General features: G+C 43.0%; 1 protein-coding gene across 1 annotated transcript in view; it reads left to right on the forward strand.

The window, feature by feature from the left end:
- The window catches only part of LOC146178935 (ATP-binding cassette sub-family C member 4-like), a 70,336-nt gene that overhangs the window by 20,518 nt on the left and 29,048 nt on the right, over window positions 1-20,770 (forward strand). The window contains exons 7-14 of the mRNA XM_084578667.1: window positions 3,101-3,232; window positions 5,066-5,228; window positions 6,466-6,723; window positions 8,884-9,087; window positions 14,284-14,430; window positions 16,279-16,375; window positions 18,336-18,538; window positions 19,446-19,622. Coding sequence (XP_084434793.1) covers window positions 3,101-3,232; window positions 5,066-5,228; window positions 6,466-6,723; window positions 8,884-9,087; window positions 14,284-14,430; window positions 16,279-16,375; window positions 18,336-18,538; window positions 19,446-19,622 — 1,381 coding nt within the window. The remainder of the gene's footprint in view (window positions 1-3,100; window positions 3,233-5,065; window positions 5,229-6,465; window positions 6,724-8,883; window positions 9,088-14,283; window positions 14,431-16,278; window positions 16,376-18,335; window positions 18,539-19,445; window positions 19,623-20,770) is intronic.

A 20,770-nucleotide genomic window follows, 5' to 3' on the forward strand; every position in this document is an offset into this window, starting at 1 on the left:
TTACTGACATTCTAGTGAAAATCAAGAAGAAATGGGCATGGGCAGGACATGTAGTGCAAAGAGAGGATAACCGATGGTCGCTGAGGGCAACAAACTGGATTTCAATGGAAGGAAAGCGTAGCAAGGGGCGCAAATATTTAGGTGGGCGGGTGAGGTTAGGAAAATTGCAGGTGTCAAGTGGATGCAGCTCGCACAGAACCGGGTTAAATGGAGGACTATGGGAGAGGCCTTCGCCCTGCAGTGGGTATAGTCAAGCTGAGGATAATGATGATATCTGTCAACTTTGCGTCGTTTCCTTGTAGTAGGTGTTTACGAGTACACATTCCTAACCTAGTGGAATGACGTTTTTACTTATGTCAGAAATCTTTCATAAGAATAGAATTGCAGGAAAATTAAATTTGAAACAGTGTGCAAGTTTCCAGCAGTTTTAATTGCGAATTAAAGCCAGAGCAATACGTTCTGAAGCAAGCACCTGAAAACCTGCCAGTTATGAGACAGGAAGAATTTAGCAGATAGTACTGCGATGGAAGGGAAGTAAAAAGTTATAATGTTTGCACTCCCCAGCCGGGTGCGTGTATTGGTATGTTGGTTTGGTTCACTGGTTTTGAAATCGTTATGAACATTTGTGTTGAGGGAGAAGGGTATGGATGTCAACGCACTATTTTTCATCACTCGGGGTTCTTTAATGTGCGCTGACATCGCACACCACAACGGCGCCTTACATTTCGCCACCCTCAAGGTTAGCACAGCACACTCAGTCTCTAACCCCAATTTGCCCCAATAAAGTTTATCAATCAAAAATCTCGATTTAGCCCACGTCTCGGGTTCACCGAGACATCGTGGCGGGGCACGTATTTTAGTACATGCTATTTATGAATTAGTTTCGATTATGCCCATTTGGTTTAACCGTATTTAGGTGGCCTCTGGCAGGCGTGCTCTCATTCAGGCGGAAAAGTGCGAATCCGTTGCATAAATATTTGTCAGCGCACGCGTCTGTCCCTCACTTGGACCATCCTCGCGCTGAGTTATTACTTTCTTCAACATGTGCCACCCAGCCCGTAATCGCCCGCTTCTAAAATATCTGCAAGTTTGAACTTTATGTTGAATATGACAACCATGATCCACTTATCATGGGTTTATGATGAGCTTTGTTGTATGGTTAGCTTTATTTCAGTACACACTTTAATATCATAAAGGTACATACTCTAAAGGGATGAAATAAAAACATCTTCTTCCTCACATGATACTAGATTATTTATTAGAACATTAAAAACGTCCTTTTTAGTTATTTCCTTTTTTGTTTTTGAAATTTGTATCATTTGCGTGGCGTAATTTGTTAATTTTACGCTTCTACATACACAGCTCTCAAAGAGCTAAACTCGAATGCGGTCACCCATCTTTAAGGTGCAGAGGGAGTGGCCATTTAAACATGACGTCGTAGAGAGACGACTTTCAGCGAGGAGGAGGAGGAAAAAACTTTATTAAAAAAAAATGTAAACACTCCCAGGAGGACCTCTTAGTCCAGGAGCCCTCTGGCTGTTCCTTCTAGCTTAGCCCGCTCGACCAGCCGTAACTGATCTGCAGGTTGCGTGGCTAGAAGGGCAGCCTCCCAGGAGGAGGGGGTGGGGTGTTTGACGGGAGGAACGCGGATTGGATGTGGGCATTCCCATAAGTAATGGTAGAGGGTGGGTGGGGTGGCGTTGCATGTGGTGCAGTACGGTCAGCGAAAACTTCGGCGCGGATGCGTCGTTGTTGTCGGCAATGGGAGTTGTAAAGGACGAGCATATTTGGCAGCCGCTGTAATTCAAATAACACTTTTGAGTGTCGAAGGTTAGATGGAAATAGAACACTATGGGATTCTCGGACCCACGGTCCATGTCTAAGGCAATTTTGGTTGGTTTGTGGAGTTTAACGTCCGAAAGCAACTCAGGCTATGAGAGACGCCGTAGTGGAGGACTCCGGAAATTTCGACCACCTAGGGTTCTTTAACGTGCACTGACATCGCACAGCACACGGGCGCCTTGCTCCAGGATTCGATCCCGCGTCCTTGAGCACGCTAACAATTTCTTACAACGTTGTTAAAGCCAGGCTGTATATTCATGTCGGCTGATATGCAACATAGTGTGGCAGTTACGGCTGCATGCTTATGAGTGCTTGCCAGATAATAGGAGCTGACATGAATGAATTAGTGACGAAGCGATAACGAAATTAGATGCACGTGACCGAGGATTCAAAAGCAGATCCTCAAAAAGAAGTCATTAAAACTTTCTTTTCTTATCCATTAATGCGGTACCTAAGAATCCCCCAAATTTCTGCAGCCAAAAAGTTTGATGGCGAAATAGGCTCATGGCTCTCGTGTCTCCGAATGATTCAGCGAGATTCCGCTAGATCATCGAGACGTCGCATCAGGTCAGTTTTGGGAGAAAACGCTACCAGAAGGTACCCATAAAAGCTGAACATTTAGCTATGGGCAAGCCTGCAACTGCCAGGAAAGAGGTGCAGTGAGGTGCATGTCAGGTGCATCGGATACAAGGAATACCATAATTTTTTAAACGAAAATATGATTCCTTTAGAATCAACTTTGGCTGACCGTTTGAAGTTGCTCTGTTTTTTTATAATTTATAATTTTGTTTTTCTTTGTTATTTACTACTTCTAGCAGAAGTACTCTTCTTTCCTCAGAGGCACATTGCAATTCCATTTTGGCAGAGGTTGCCACTGGGTCGATGACGTCTCATCTCTACCGGAGACTTGCACCTCACCTGCCATCTGCCAAGTTTGCTGCGAAATTTTTATGGTTTTTTATAGACTGGCTTAATGAGGTGTGGTTACCGACCAGAAAAGTGATTGGTGGGCAGGATGTGTGAAGACTATGGCATGTTTGCCGTGTGGAAACGGAAACTATGTGGCCCGTGCAGGCACCAGCGACAACGCAGGATTGAACGCCTTGACTAAATTGGTCATTGAGCGTGTTCTTTGTGTGTGTGCGCGCGCGTGTGTGTGTGTGTGTGTGTGGGATATCACAATACGAAAAAAGATGTTTTCTCAATGCCTTTATATGTGACACAAATATTTGGTGCCACTTTTTTGTTTCTCCTGCAGACGAATCATACCAGGCCACAGTGGGGATTTCATGCTTGCCTTACTACGAGTACTGTGGGTGGATGCCCTCAGAATGGGAATGGCTGTTGCTGCTTACTATGGCTGCATTTTTGCTAGGATTCCCGCACTCGAGTAAGGAAACAGCAAAAACAAAAATTAATCATTTTCTCGCATTGTTTGTTACTTTTTGCGCACCATTCGGGCGGCTATGCAACGTATCCTAGTATACGACTTGTTTCATAGGCAACATATTTTAGTATGATACTGTTTTTGTACGTTCGACCCTATTACTTGCATTTACGGAAGACCAATGCAAACTGGCTGTGGCGGACTCTTTGAATGCATTGTATAATGATTATTATACAGAGACGATGAGAGCGGACTGGACTGGCAACAACACAACGTTCGCAATAAATGTTCAGGTCCTCAATGTCCTGGACAACGCTATTGAATGCCATTAACCTCGCATATTAGGTAAAAACTTAGGCTGTCGTGCTAGGTTTCAATCGCCCGTCTTTATGAGAACGACTAGTTAATGTGCACCTCCAGCTGAAACTGTGTTCTTGTTTACTGCTTTTCTGGTTAAATTATGAAAGATGTATTTTGTAACAAAATGGCTTAGCAAACAGTGTCTAACTGTGGCATGAAAGCAAGCAGAGGCTCTGGCAGGTTTATTTTATTAGATTTATTTTTCTTCCTGATTAGGGGACGTACGTTTTCCAAATTGCAAACTAAATATACCGTCGTTTTATAATTTCCTATCGCGAATACGACTCTTTCCGATGCCCTATCTAAAAGGAATGTGAACGCCCTGAAGGATGTATTTCTTGCGCATTATGCATTAGAAATTATCTATAGGAAGCCCAACATTATGAGGCACACATTAAGGCCAGTATTTTAGCTAGAAAAGCAGGTAATAAGTGAACGACGTCAGTTTCGCGTCACAGAATACTCCAGAGAGGGAATCCAAGTCGAAAAAAGCTACAAAATATTTACTACACTGTAACCTACGTTGCCACCACGCTTGAATTGCTGTCAGCTTTTGTGAGAACTGCCGTAATTATTATCGTGAACATTGTCTGCCAAGAAACAGTTTGCGTGCTGTATGCACTGAGACCATCTAAGCCCATATGATAGATTGCACTGTTAAGATTTCGACCTTTACTACTAAGGCGGATTGAGGCTGTACAGAATAAAATACTTGAAAATCCCCTCCATCCCACTTCACACATAATTTGAAGATTTTGATTCTAAATCTCGTTAATTTCACAGCAGGCATTCTCGATTACTAAATATGTACTGCATACTGCATAGAATCCATTCGAAGCACACTGCTACGCACTATTTGCGTTCTTCACGTGATCAGTGATAAAATCTTTAAATAACTTTAGTTTAGGAAATTACAGTGCAGTGAATACAATAACATTGAGTCAGTTTGGTTCGGTTTGTGGGGTGTAACGTCCCAAAGCAACTCAGGCTATGAGAGACGCCGTAGTGGAGGACTCCAGAAATTTCGACCATCTGGAGTTCTTTAACGTGCACTGATATCGCACAGCACACGGTCGCCTTGCTTTTCACCTCCATCGAAAAGCTACCGCTGAGAACAGGATTCGATCCCGCGTCCTTGGGAACAGTAGTCGAGCGCCGTGACCACAGCGCCACCCCGGTGGGGTTAACATTGATTCATGACTGATATTTCATCGCGTATATTTGTCTATACTCTGGCAAGGTTACTTGCTATCCTGAAATGCAGTAGTGCATTCCCTTGCCATAGGTTTTTGATGTTACGCAAATATTTTGCATTACATTTTGAATTGTTCCTTTGCTGGATGCTGCCTTAGTGGTTGCTCCGCTAGGTTTTCCTTTGGCATTGCCAATTTGAAATGTGAACTTAGATTCATGACTTACGGCTAGAAGTCGTTCTGGCATGCTAACTTAGATGTGCTTCTTCATTCGTGCCTCTAGGTTACTGATAAATAGCAGCAGCAGTGCGGAAACAGCTTCAGCAGCTCTCCTCTTTGCCGCGACGACCACGTGCGAATTTCTGCTGTCCTGCTACCAGATGGACCTGCTGAACGTGTTTGGCTGCAGGGCGCGTTCCATGCTGCAGTCTCTCATATTCAGAAAGGTACGCGTTATCCGCATCCTTTCACTGCGTTTCCACCAAAGCATAGGTTGTATGCTCAATTACGTAAGCTTAACGAAAATGGAAGACGGCCGCAGCAAGGGAATACGCTGACAAACGGTAAATAGCAACAGAAATTTGTTGCGGAAATACATGGAATGTGCAAACCTCATAAAAAAGGAAAAACCATCAAAAAAAGCTTTTTATTGGTATCCGAGTGAAAGAACATAGTACATCGCTAGGAGCATGAGTAAACGATGGCACGAAAGAAAACATATATGAAAACGAAAAACGTTTGGCAAAAACATAGGGCGCAGGCGACAATATGATATTCGCATTGTTATGTCATTCATTTGTGTTATAGTATATTCGTCTTTCTTCCCATTGTGTTGAGTTGTGAAAAAAGATATAAACAATGTTGTTTCTGTCACAAGCCTGACACGCTTAGTCTGTACCACTGAAGAACGTTTTCTGCTTATGAACCATGTGCGAAGACCTCAAACCTCAATTCTAGAAGTAAATTTCAGCCAAAGTTAAGACATTAGTCAACAATTACTCAATTGCTGAAAACAGCCACAATTTAATTCCGCAACATTAGATTTCTTGTGGAGCGGGAAATCATGTCATATATGAAGAAATTTCGTAATTTTTTAAGGGTCAGATATCATGATAACGTGACATGAGGGCACAAATCACGTTATAGTTGAACTGAAACTGAGGATACTTGAGTACTCCATATTTTGACGTTTCATCAGTGAGCTCAGGCCGGAGCTCATTCCTTTGAAAATCGTCAACACAGATCCTACTTCCTAGAGAAACTAGAAAATAGTCATCCACGTGGCATTTAATTTGTCGCACTAAGAATACGAAATAATTCGGCAACAGCGTTTTGAAGAACCTCTGTCTTGTTACGGCACAGTCACAAGCTGGTTTGAAGAATAATGAAAAATTGTCATAAAGAAGTGAATAAAAATTTATTTCTGATTTATCCCTCGATCGAAGGGCCTCCTACGTAATTGCTTCAATGCTAGTTGCATCGCGCGATTTGTAATCGCCGCAGTTCGAGTTCCTTTGCACGCTATAGTTGTGTAGCACCACTCATCTCATCAGGCAGATTGGCATGCAGACACAACTGGTGGCGCCGCTACAAAACCGATCATGCTATATGTGGTCACGCTTGCTACATTTAGTGTTTGATCGCTGTTTTACTGTGTGGTTAACGGAATTCGCCTCTCTATAGGTGACTACTATGCCACCACAAATCAAGGCTTGCTATCCGGCCGGCCGCATCGCTTCGCTGCTTAGCGTCGATTGCTCACTGGTTAGCAGCTGCTCGTTCTGCATCCCCGTACCACTGCTCGGAACTATCTTGCTGCCATTACTCTTCTGGATGCTCGGTACGCGTGCCGGACCGGGACCGGCACTCTGTTGCGCTGCATGGACCTTCATGGTAATCTGCCTACCGTTCGTCGGTTCCTTCATTCAAAAACGCATGTGGGTGAGTAGCACTGGCAATGCTGTCAAACCGATGTTCCAAACTGTTTGGAAACAGGGGCCTATGCATGTGATAATATGTCCTTTCTAGCGTTTCGAGTAAATTTTTTTGTCTTGACAATGTGATTGTGGTGTGTTTCAATACGTTTGCTTGTCGACGGATAGTGTTCGATTCATTTATGCTTTAATGCGACATCGACTGCGTTAAAAAACATGAAACTATTGTGGTCTATATTTAAACAATGTCGTCATTGGTCGTGGTGATCGTGATGTCCCCATGACTCGACCTCTATCGAATAATTAATATACCGCGCGAAGATCACAAAGAAAAGCAGTGATAACGTCACAACACAACTTGTGATTTTTCTACTGGGTCGGAGTGTCAATTCAGCACTGTTATGCACTTTCTGAATAATCAGGACAAATTTCAGTGAAAGAAAATGATGCTTAAGGTAGACTTCAGATTCCATATGAATGCGATCTCATAGCGCAGAGTAGACAACACCGCTATGCCGCACTTAGCTATTTAAAGTCACCAGTTACTCTGTTTCTCTAGAACGAAATAGTATCGCATTCAATTCTTAAGGTAACAAGAGTCGTCCGAGAGGGACGTAACAGGTGGCGTCGCTGCAAACAGCAGCAATTTGAAAGTGCGAAAGCTTATCAGCGTATAGACAAGTTGAAGGAGAACACAAATGGTTTGCCCATTTCCAATGCTGCAGAACGCTGAACGAAGCTTCACGGGTGCAAATTGAACCTGCTCCTTGATTGCCTCACCCCGTATGCGCTCAAAGCGGCCTCACGGTGTTTCACTTGGGTTCTGTGCTATAAACATGGAGCACTTTTATGAAAACACGCCGACTTAGTGCCATGTTCCACTGCCCTTATTTACCCTCGAAGCAAGCGAGCGGCAGTGGACGCCGCTTCTTTGTACGTTATTTATGCATATAACGAAGTTATGTATACAACGAGCGAATCTGCGGAGCGTTTAAACGCCAGCTTCGTGTCTGATTTGTGTGGTTCGATATCCCAAAGCTACGCACAGGCTGAGTAATGCCATAGTGGAGAACGGCGAAAATTTTGGACACCTGGGCACGCTTGAGGTACAGACACATTGCGCAGTAAACAGGCACTTTGCGTTTCACGTCCATCGAAAAGTGGCCGCAGGGCGGAATTAGCCGCTGACCAACCACTGAGCCTCCGCGGTGGGTCAAACACAAAATTAGACACTGCATTACGCTGCTATAGAGTTAACTAGCTATAGGTTTGACTCAGGCAGCCCAACGTCTATCCATGACGCAAAACGTACCTTCCATAGAAGGTCGCCTAAATTACGGAACTTTAGCAATGGTAACTGTTAAAGGACACAAGAGGGATCTCAGTCAAACATACCCAGCAAGCGGAAGTATGGCGCTGTCACTAACAACCTGGAGTCTGCGCGAAACGCAGTGTAAGCATGAAACACGCTTCACACAGTCGTGCCGCGTACGTAGCACAATTAATATGGCAGAAGCAGTATGGTCACACGGCCACTTCTCACAGCACTGAAATAGGTGCTCCAAAGCCTCACAAACTCTTTTAAGGCGAAAACCTTTTATGCCTCATCTTTGTCGTGGACAAAATGTCCCGCTTTTGCGGCGGCTCTGATTGGTCGAGGCGGGATAACGTCATGAAAGTCTCGACCAATCACAGAGCACGAGCACAGTATGCGCGAATGCGTGCCTTGTATGGCCATATGGCAATTAATGAATAATTACTAATTAATAATAGTATTTTATCAATGAGTAGTTAATTAATGATTATGAGATTATGTATATACTTATTATTGACTAATTATTTAGAGTTGTAATGACTGATTATTGACTTAGACGTTTTTAGACATTTTGAAGACAAGGCTTTCGCCTTTCGCTACTTTAGTCGCTAACGTCTCTCGTAATTTTTTACTGTTCGAAGTGACAGTAATTTTTTGCTGATGGAAATATTCATTGCACTGATGGTTAGGGCGAGGATAGAGCTGTTTCTGTAAATTTATTCACCAACAATTACGTTTTTACTTCTCTTTATGGGTAAATTAGGATGACGCAAACCGCTCCAGCGTTATTGTAGTTAAGTAATAAGAAAAATGGAAAGTGAAAATTGTGCAACCTCTGTTTATTTTTTTCAGATGAAAGCAATGCGCGCTCGCGAGGAGCGCCTAAAGACTATGGCTGATCTTCTGTCCACTATTCGAGTGGTCAAGATGTACGCCTGGGAAGAGGCCTTGCAGGACAGCGTACTTAGTTCAAGATATATCGAACTCAAGTGGCTCTTACGTGTTAATCTGCTAGATGGCATTCTGGACTGCATCTACTCTTCGACAAGCTCAGTGGTACGTCATTAAATGCAATCTTCTATTATGCGTGTTTAACTGCACACCCATTGTAACATAAAAGAGGGTAGCAGCGATTTAACCACACCTGAACCAGGATAAACGACAACTCAATTTTACATGGTTCTGCGTGGTTGAGTGTTTGGTTTTTAATTCCACTTCACGAGGAATCCTCAAGGATATACATGACTTCAAATTTAGCATAAAGCGGAAATTTTAATTATCAAAATTTATCACTGTTAACAATTAAGACCTGCAATTGCTGTTGTGCTATTGTATTCTCCATAAGCTATCAAATGAGCTATAACTTGAGTTTGTAACGTGAAGTTCAATGTTGATTACTAATAATTAATTAGCGCGATTTAAGTCAGGACTGCAGTCTAGCACCATTGTCGTTGATATAAGGAATTCATAATACATGTGTTGATTTTGCAGCGTAAAGATAAATTTTTATCACAGTCAATTCTTGTAATTATTATGTACCTAGTAAAGCTCAATTATACCTGACGCAAGCTATCAAACGGTATAAAGCTTGGGCTGCTATTATGCTCGACCTAAGCTGCACAAGGACATAACATTTGTTTAGCTATGGCTTCACTCGTACCTCGCACATTGAGGCTGAGCTGAGGGTCAAACGAACGTAGCCCGCAGGTGCTCGGCGTTTTCATGCAGTATATCCCTGGCTATAAAGTCCTGCCCTTTTACCCTCTTGCCAGGCCGCTGGTGTCTTTCACGTTCTAAATATCCATTTCTTCAGTACGCTTTAGGACCAAGAAAGGACCACAGAGAGCTTCCACTTAGACTCAAGAATGATTAGTATATTCAGCCTCCTCAAACTGTTGCGCCGTTAGAGATGCAGATGTAAGATGGAAAGTTATTCATGCTCAACTCTCCTTTTTTCCTACATAGTTCAGTGTGCGAGGGTGAAATGTCATCCTGCGCGCATGAAAGGACGCAATGCATTGAGCCTTTTCGCGTCCATCATATCAGCATCTTGATGTGGTACCAGTGAAACTTGTGAGACCAGATCTGAGCACTAGTTGTGGACCCAGTGGGACCTAACTGACCACCAAATCAGGGCTTGCACTTTCCGCAAGAAATGAGCGCTGTGAGCCCATGAACGCACCAAAGCATTTTTATACGGAGGCGAGCGGCCACACACAGTTTTCAGTTTGTGTTTCGGAGACAATCCTAAGAATGTCCAAATCTGCTCCTAATTGTAGACTAATGTGAAGCTAGTGAGGGATCGACCGTAACACCTGCATGTAATATTAAAGGGCTAAAGAGCGCAACCCAGTCTTTCCAAAGTAAAACTTCCAAGAACCGTCATGCAGTCCTCATATACGAGGAAAATTTATGATGGTGCTCAAACCGTAAGCAGAGCAATCTACGGGATATGGAAATGTTGTCTGAATATATCAAATTTACTTACTATTCTGAACCGGTGAGCAAACTGCAATATTTCCTGGAGGCAAGATAAATTCCGAAAATGGACTATGAAGCCAGTGAAGCTGCGAAATCCCAGAAACGAAAGCCTCCATAATATTAAACCGCAGGTGAATATACTTACTAGGTTATAACATAATCTCAGCATAAAACTGTGTCAATGGCATGGGTCATAAGAATGACAGCATCAAGCATATGGTGGGACTGAGACGTTATACTGGGGCAATATACAAACCCCTCACTTGGTAGCGGATGAATCATAAATGAAAGTTAGCGCTTCATAGCCTCTTTGAGAGTCGGTTTAGACTTAAATTATCCCTTTGGTGACCAAGGCAAGGGGCCTTTGCATGTCTCGAAAGTCTGCAAAATTGTAGGTGTTTAAGCGTAGTTAGGGATTCGCTTGTGAAAAGTTCTATTTTTGTATAAGAGAGAACGCGATTCGGTGAAGATGGTGAACGCCGTCCTCAGTTAGTCAGCAGCCCCAGTCCGGGCCGCCGCAAATGCTAGCCGCCTCGCAAGCAGGGCGGGCCAGAACTTTTTGGGCCTCGACCGACGAGCATCCATGGAGGAAGGCCTCCCAAGCCTCTTCAGTGGGGGTGAGATGGGAGGGAAAGTGGGAACTAGATTGACATGCCCACACCACGTTGGATAAAGAGCAAGGACTCTTCACAGTGAGGTAATTCGTGTTTTACATTTGCGTCCTAGCGAAGAGCTTGGGCCGGACACCAGAAAGTATTGCTCTTCATCTGTCGCAGAACGCGCTCGTCGGCCTAAGACATCCCCTTCGCCAGAGGTGGGTACCGTTGGTGCCGAGCTTTGCAGTCGTCAATAATTTCTCGTCCTAGCTAATCATCTCGGGATTGTAGGTTGGATGCCCAGAGGATAAGCGCAAAAACTTAGTGTCGTAGCCATAAACTTTGTGTGTGTATATATATATATATATATATATATATATATATATATATATATATATATATATATATATATATATATATTGTAAATGCAAATTGGTTTGTTAGAAAAGTACTGCACGCTACCTGTAAAGCTTGAGGAAGGCGAGGAAGGTGGGAGTGAAAGCAGAAAGAATAAAATGTGGTCCGTAGTTTAGGGGCTACGGAGTAGTTTCGGCCATCTGGGGGCAATAATGTGCGCTGAGATCTCACAACACATGTTTGCCTCTTCGTTAAGAGTAACAACAATAATAATAATAATAATAATAATAATAATAATAATAATAATAATAATAATAATAATAATAATAATAATAATAATAATAATAATAATAATAATAATAATAATAATAATAATAATAATAATTATAATGAATCAATCAATCTTTATTTAATGTGCGCTGGAACAACCATGTGGCCTTCGTGCTGCAGCATAAATAAAAAACAAAAACAGAAATGAAAATGCACAAACATGTTTACACACACAGAGAGAACACAAAAGAAGAAACAACACATGAAATGAAACTGAGACGAAAAGTTTCACGGAAAGAGCAATCAATGTGTAGCATCACTTATATACACAGTGAGAAAATTGTTGAGCACATCGCGAAAAAAAAAGAACGGCACATAGAGATAAAAAAACAACAACAAATAACTGACATTGATTATAGTAATATAGAAATATGCATAAAATAAACAACCATTCCGGACGCAAAAAGTGCGTGGTACTTAAAACACAGGCTAGAAATACAGAATAATACAATTAAGAAATAGAATTGAACACGGGACAGTAAGATTCGAATATAAAGTTTAAAGTTGAAATATAAGTAAGAAACAGATAAAAAGCAGTTCAAGATACAGACAGCATTGAACAGGAGAAAAAGCAAAAAGTGAAGTAAATACAAGATTTAGGCTAGAAAGTGGGAGTTATATGTGATAAAGTACTATTTAGAATACAAGCTACGAACATCCAATATAAATGAACAGAGCGAGTTTTGGAAGATGTCAAGGTGAGGACAAAAAGAGTTAAATAACCACTGCATCCTGTCCAGAAGGAAATGGGAATGAAGAGACGGAGAAACTTGAAATGGTCTGAATTCCCTCATGCTGTTTCGCGGAACGCGCAGAAGAATGTACTCTAAGAGCTGAGGGCACATAATGTGGCCATGAAGGAGCTTGTATAGAAACATTATATCTACTCTGAATAATAATATTTATAATAATAATAATTGGGTCACAGGAAAGGAAAGCCTCAGTATATACTGTCACACTTGTTTCTGTGGGTATACCTGCATCACGCCTAAGGGAAGGGATGAAGGTCAGGGAGAAAGAGGAAAGAGAGAAATAGTGAAATTGATTTTATTGTTCATGCTTGTTCTGCCTCGCTGCGGTGGTGCAGTGGTTAAGATACCCGACTACTGTGCCGGAGTTCTCGAGTTCATGGTGTTGGCCAGTGGTCCACCACCGGCAAAGCAGGTCGCGCTCATTTGGACACCGGTGCACCAGGGGTTGAGAGGGAACGAGAAAGCGCATGTATTGCCCCGAGGACTAGCTACCTTCTGGGATCCGAGTGACGTCTTATCCGCAACCCCGTACCCCTTGCGCGATGAGGAGCCCCTATAGTTTGATGATGACCTTAGTACCGACCAAGATATCCTAAATTATTACAAATTTTGCAGATAAATATTTACAAAAGCGTGAGCAACTCAAAAGCGAGGACGTTATGTGGCGTAAGCTACAATCTAGAGTATTTCCGAACCTCAGTTTTACAGCAAGTGGCACCCGGAAATGTTTAGCCCCAAGTGCAAACTTAGCGATGGAATAACGGACATGCTCCACATGATATGGAAGTGTCCAAGATTTAGATATTCTGACAAACAGATCAGTCCTGGGAGGCAGTACTTCTCAAACAGGACGAAAAAGGGTAACGTGTAGTCATCAGTCTCGCCCTGACCGCTGCTTATATCCAAGAGGTCGAGGTCGACGGCTGAGGGGGAGGACGTGGCTCGGACAGAGCTGTGCCTCGGACCTTCGTCAACCTTTTGAAGGATGCAAATAAAGGTTATTTCTCTCTCTCTTTCCCCGGCTCGATACCAACGGCCGGCGGCTGCGTTTCGATGGAGGCGAAACGAAGAGGCGTCCATGTACTGTGCAATTTCATTGTTGTTGTGGCTGTAGGAAGAAGGAAAAGAAAATGCACGGGCCTGTTACTGGCTCTGTAGCTGAGCCACCTCCGTTGCCTCGCGCAGACAGAAGATAAAATAGAGAATAAAGGAAAAAGAAGAGGGAAAGAAATACGCGCGCCACAACAACAGCCATCGTCCACCACCGAAGCAGTGGCGGGTGCAATGACGGCCTACAACAGATAAAACTCGGTGGCTGGCTAGCCTCGGCCGCAAGCGGCGTTAACCTACCATCCCAGCCCCGTAGGGCCAGGAACTGCCACCCTTCACCACCTGCAATTTTATTGCACGTTAAGGAACCCCAGATGGTCCAGATTACCCCGGAGCCCTCCACTACGCAACCCCTTTCTCTCTTTTTTCACTTTCCTTACAGGCTGGTTCAGGTACCCACAGGACAATTGTGAAAGCTACTGCACCGTTCCTTTACTGTGAACCAATTATTATTAATTCCTATAATTCCTATATGCTCCTATGAATGCAACCATGAATACATAATAACCGCCTAATTGTTTGCAGTAGCACAAAATCTCTCTGTAATTTATGATTCTGACAATCTTACTTTTATGAGGCGTCAGCAAGACGTACTAAGAGCCTGTCGCTGTGAACCTTTTTTGCAGCTAATGATTGTGCTCTTCTCCACACTCTCCGTGTTTCAACCGGAATTCACCATGACTCCTGGGCTTTCTTTCTCCTGCGTTTCGCTGCTTTATTTGACAGACATAACCATGAACACCATCGGACCGGCGTTCAGAATCTTCAGCCAGGTATATCAGATTCCTACACTCTGATATGGATGTTAAAAGCATGAATGGTTCAGGCTAACGGCAATAGTTGTCTGGAAGCTAAAAATATCTGGATTTAAACTTTTAAAATGGGATGTACAATGTTTGTACCTTTCCTTCCAAGTTTTCATGTGTCAGTTTACGAGTCGTAACTACTGAAAGGAGGATTAAAATGTTTGAAAGCTGCTGGGCACAGCAGAGTGTTGGTATAGAGACGGAGTAAAGCCGCTCCTCCGTCTTAGATAGACTATTACTCGGGCGAGGGTAAAGACTATGTCAAGATTGATAATATAGAACAATGTCTTTAAAAGAATACGCGGGTTATACTTCGAGATCCTGATCTAGAGGGGTCGAGATGGCGGTTCGCACTGTGCGGAGAAGTCCAGAAAAGTGCGGTTGTCCGACATCTACCACATGGTGTGGGCTTGCCCATCCAACCCAGCTATTCCTCCTCGCCCCAACCCCACTCGGGAGGACTGGGAGGCGACCCTGCTCGGCTGCTATGACCTGCAGACCCAGAAGGCCTTGGTCGAGCACGTCCGGGCAGCGGCCGAAGGCACTGGGGTCCCGTACTGGATGCCCCGCCTAGTATTTGTAAGGGCCGGATCTTCAAAGATCCGGCTTATGCATACTTCTACTCCTTTTGAGAGATTAAATCTTTTTCACCACCACCACCACCACTACCTGAAAGGAGAGCACAGAGAGTTTTGGAAGACAGCAACATGCACCGCCTTTTGAAAATTCCTGCGCAGCTTTCTGACTAGAAAACAATACTGTGTTATGACTTTATGTTCAGAAGCCTGAAGTGAGAGTTCACAATTATAGCTATACACGTTCAGCAAGAAGGGCCTGAAGGAGCTCATATAAAGGGATTTCAGCAATGGAAAAAGTTCACACGTTATAGGAAGCGTAAATCGCAACACATGTTCTAAAAATATGAACGTGTGTTTCTATATTGTAAGAACATACCTCCAATAAAAAGAAAAAAAAGCACAACAAGAATAATTTTTTCTGATGAAACCCTTGTGAGACAAAGTGTAACTACTTCATTCAGTGAAACTTAAAAAAAAAAAAGAGGATACTCAGAGAATTCTACAAACACCTGGACTGGAAAACGCGATGACTGAAGGGTTTCGCACCTTCTCAAAAATGTAGACTGACATCAGATGGAAGATTACACTATACGGAGAACACAGTGCTTAGCTATACGAAAAACACTAATAATTGACTGCAGTGGGAGGTATTTATTGAATAAAGAAAACTATTGACGCCGGGGAGACAAGTCAATAGGATGCAACATGGAAGGTTTGTCACTTAAGTAGAACGGAGGCTCGTCGCCCGTCGACAAAATGATTTTCGGCAATTCTTTTAGCGGCAGCATTCAATTACGTGCTTTTTTGTGCTCGCTATTCATCCTTCACTCTAACAAAATCACCGTGAAGTAACAGCGAAAAACATCTCGAAAATATAAGACTGTTATTAAAGAAAAAAATAAAATTTAGAGGAACATAAGTGCACGATTCTAAATTAGACTAATAATTTAGCACATTTATTCTACTAATTTTTGATAAGTTTAATGTTCAAGTAAATGATGAAAGAAATAGACGTCCCATGCATATATCCTTGTATTCTCTTTCACTCTGACGGTCCCCTTCAACAGCGTTGTCCTCAAAAGGCAGACTTTTCGGCGCCGAATTTGTCAAACAAATGATATTTTGTAGTGTGACTAACGCTTAACACGACAGGCACTAAATTGTTCTCACAGGCGGCGCAGCTTTAAATTACTTTCACTTTCGCGAATGCAATAATTTCTCCTGACTACTATTTCAGGCACTGCTGGCACTCAAGAGGATTGCTACTTTTTGTACTACAGAAGAGCGCAGGGAATGGAAGAGCGAAACAAGCGCTGCACCCTCAATGAAACCTGGTATCTCGATGAAGTAGCAGTAACTTCATTAATCGCTATTCTTTTTTTCTGCGTAGGAGTTTTGTTGTTAATTTACCTGTAGCTTGATTAATTTCAAGACATCACCACCTACCCCCATTTCATGAAGAATTGATTCATATTATGGAAGACATGAAAATTATAAACATTAGAAACTTTGCATTTCGTAATAGCTTGGTTGCAAAGATACCAATATTTTGACACTTTTGAGCCTTGCCTCAGTGTGTTCCATCACTCATTGTGAAAGATACAATGAAGTATTCTGCGGTCACTGAAGATAGCCAGGGGCGCCAATGTAACCAGTGTAACCGTTGACCCATTTGTTGAGCCTTCCAAAGAGGGAACTTGAGTAGCAGCTGCTTTGGAAGAGCTTACCTTAGAAGTGGTATTTGATGCGGTTTTGCTGGAATACTTGAGATGCAGATATTGAAATGAAGGAGGCAATTATTACGTACATCCAACACATTGCAATAAATAATAATCGGTTCAAGCGACATCGAACGTAAAATAATTTCTATGTATAACTTTCTTGCGTACTTTGGAAGTGGAAAGGTTGGTTTGACAAATTAATGGATAAAGTTTAATATACATGCTTTTTGACTTTCTCTGTGCTCATTGCTTACTTACAAAATGCAATCCAAGTTTCAGTAACGCAACAACACCATAGTAGCTGGTCTCGCATTAACAATACGAAATTTTAAATAGCTTTATTGAATAGCACATAGGAGTTCGAATGGCATTTTTTTAGCGCTAAGGAAACAAGTACAGAGAAGAAAAGGAAGGATACGAGACTTGCGCTAGAAACATAATCTGAACGTGAAAATAATTTAGCCTCTCTACAAGTTATATCATATAGCAGTTATCCCGCTGAAACGCTGCCCATTTACGGCCCTATTAGGCTACTTTTAAAGCCCAATTCGGGTATGGGAAATCTGAGGTTCGCTAGTGTAGACTGCGAATATCACAAACTATCTGGTTTTTTAATACGCTTCCAATACCTTTATCGTCTTGCCCTCTGTTGTTCCCAACGCCAGTCATGAAGATACTGTTATTGAGACGCCTCGGACGTCATGGGCACATGGCCAAAAAGCAGAGCCAATGCAGACGATGTTTAAATACGCCTAGCAGTAAACGCGAATAAGGGAGCGAGGTTAATCCTGTATCGCAGCGTTACAGCTGCGGTGGATGAGCTTCTGACGCTGAAGCGAGCGCTTTCTGACTGGCTGCGTAACCTTCTACTCGACGGTGCTCCCGATGGGCAAACATGAAATAGCCTTAACTGTGACATATTCGTTTTCGAGGATGCTGATTATAGCGCGCTAAGGAGGTTTTTTTAAAGGCTAGCTGCGCCATATATAGTATGGGCTGCATCCCTGAGCTAAAGAACACGAGAGAGAGAGGATGCAGGGAGGTAAGCACTTCTCGCGTGAATTGAACCCTGGCTTTGCCAGTTTGGGATACTGTAAGTATATATTAGGTGATTAATTCATTTGCCATCACTGTTTCACCTTCTATAATGTGCTCCCGCCTCCCCCTTCCTGAATTGCATCAGGATTCCTTTTCCGTGGCCCGACGTAGTCGCAGAGGACACAGCTACATTATCCATTCTCGCTTATTCCGTAGAGGGCCGGTCCCAGAAGCAATTAATAAAAACAAACAATGAATGCTCACTGTTCTTTAAAATCTTCCTCGAATTGCAAACGATTCCGACTCGTGTAAAATATAAATGTCGTCCTCTAAGCCTGGAGAACCATTCATTCCAATAAACACTTTTTATTTTAGCGTTTTAAAGTTAACAGGAAACTAAGTTGCGTATCCCTGCACTCAGACTGCGTACTAGACGCAAATCGATTTGAACGTGTCTTTCCCTTTGACACAAATGCTGTTTGTGGGCAGAAATCACAGCTTAAGCAGTTATAGCATAGATGGCGTTTCCTTTCAGGCGCAGTAGTGATGCGCCAGTGCTCGGTTTCTTGGCCCCAGCCAGACAATACGAATGCAGCACCGCATCTGATGGACATCGACCTTGCTATCAAGCCTGGATCTTTGGTCGGCGTTGTTGGTTCCACCGGAAGCGGGAAATCTTCGCTCTTGGCTGCTATGCTGGGAGAAATGCATCTTATTAAAGGCGACATCAGATGCACGGTAGGTATATTGCAATTTATGTGTTCAGAATTAACCAATGCAGCTGATAACTTTTCCTCATTCATTCCAATGAGAATGTGTATGATGATTTCTACTCGGGCGAGACGACGAGGGGCCAGAGCTAGCCATATATTGAAATGCCGTGGCCGAACTTTGTTTTTTATTTGCAATGTAGGTCACTCGGCGTGAGCCCATGATATTGTTATTAACATATTTTTTATTACACTAAGCGTATATTTGTGAATAGTTTTCACTTCTGAATTTAAAACTGCACAAATTCCTGCTGTTCTTCCCGCAGTGAAATTTCCGAGGTCTTAAAGGAAACGATGTTAAATATTTAGGTGCCAAACATTCAGGAGCCTGTTGAAAGAAAAATATAAGCAAACGTTAAGCTTAGAAGCGAAACGATGTGAAATCTGCGAAAGACGCTAATTGCACTTTCTTGGTGGAGCAGTTTCGGATTTCACTATTTCTTCCCGCACGTGCCTTCGTACCAGTGGGCAGTTAGGTTTTCCTTGGACATTAAAGTTTTAAATCTACAAAGCTCTAAGATATTCTTGCACGTTGTCAATGAAGGTCTGCACAGAGGGCTAAATTGTGTACACAGATTGGATTCAAAGCAAACTACTTGTTCAGCTTTTCGTGAAATGAAAGTTCTTCGTTCATTTATGATTGCTCTGCGTAATCAGTACTGACAATTTGCTTGCTTCAGATATCAGTGAGTTGAATAATATTTGCCATAGAGCGGCATATTATTCAAGCAGCAATGGCCAGGGCTCTACACCTCAACGTCCGTGTATGAGACGGTAGTAGCCGCTTCATTTGTGAACATGCGAAATTACGTTAACACACAAGAAACTTCTAGCTTTTGAGATGGATGCAAAATTATTCAGCCTTTTTCGTTCAGGGTCGAGTTGCCTTCTCACCGCAGCTGCCTACTGTGTACAATATGACCATCAGGGATAATATTCTCTTCGGCAAACCCATGGATACCACTTTCTATCATCGCGTCATTCAGTGCTGCCAGCTGATGAGCGACATCAACAAATTGAGTTCAAGAGACCTCACCGAGGTGGGTGAGAAGGTAAGCGCTACTTGATTTCTGCTATTGAGGAGCAATCTTGTTTTTTATTATTGCTTATCGCGTTTTTTACCACCTAGCAGTGATTACGTTTTCTATCTATCTACGTTGACCAAATCACAGTAATCCTGCATACGGAACATTGATAACACCAAGCGATTGCCATGCACCAACAATGCAGTCATGCACAGCGCTTTAGCCGTTACTCCTGGGAACTAGTACGGGCGCATTAGAGCACACTGATGGGCGAGTTGGTTTAACGTTCTAGGAAAGGCAGCGCACTAACACAAACACACAGGAGGAAGCGACAAGACACAGTGCTGCATCTTGTTCCTTTCTGCCTCATGCTTCTGCTGGTTGGCTGCTTTTTCCAAGTACTGTCTCCCTAAGACGCGTGTGCATGTTGTCGTGATGTTGGCACCGGAACCCAGGTGTATAGGTCAAAGCAGATACTTACATAACCTGCCCGTCGGTGAAGAACAGCGGTGGTACTATGTACCGGACTCGAACAAGAGCCAAACCATTTTTAATCGCATCCAGATCCAAACGCTGGTCAAATGTAATGATTGGATTGGATTGGTACTGAGGCTTTCCTTTTTTACCAGGTGGACCAGAAAGGTCCTAGCCAAGTCAATTCCCTACTGTGACGGAGTCTGTCCCACCATGGCGCAACACATTGCACTCAATGCTGTTGGTATTAATTAGTCTACACTGTGGGTGTACTGTAGACCCTCTAATACGTACCTGCACAATTCCATCACCAAATGCCACTGTATAGTTTGCTTTCAACGTGCACGGCCGAAACTGGTGTGAGGCACCGCTTCATGAGCAAGAAAAATATCTATACTGACAGGGATACGCAGCCACGCTGTCTACGTGTCGGCGCTTATTAAGTTTAATTGGAAGGCCTGACGCCCTCTTGGTAACGATACACGATTTCAGCTTTTTGCCGGTGTCTTCTTTATGTTGACTGGAAACCTGAGACCTTGTTCTCACATGCCTTTAAACCACGACAGCATAGTATACAGGCGCCCCCCATTACTGCTGCCCCCTATGATTAGTTTTTTTTCTAGCCTCTGTTATCCCTATGACATTCCATTTATGACCATCTACTCCCTCCAACAGAGTTTTGAGGCTAATATCACTGTACT

The sequence above is a fragment of the Amblyomma maculatum genome, chromosome 9 (assembly GCF_055883805.1).
Source record: "Amblyomma maculatum isolate TAMU_Amacu chromosome 9, ASM5588380v1, whole genome shotgun sequence".
NCBI classification, from domain to species: Eukaryota; Metazoa; Arthropoda; class Arachnida; order Ixodida; family Ixodidae; genus Amblyomma; species Amblyomma maculatum.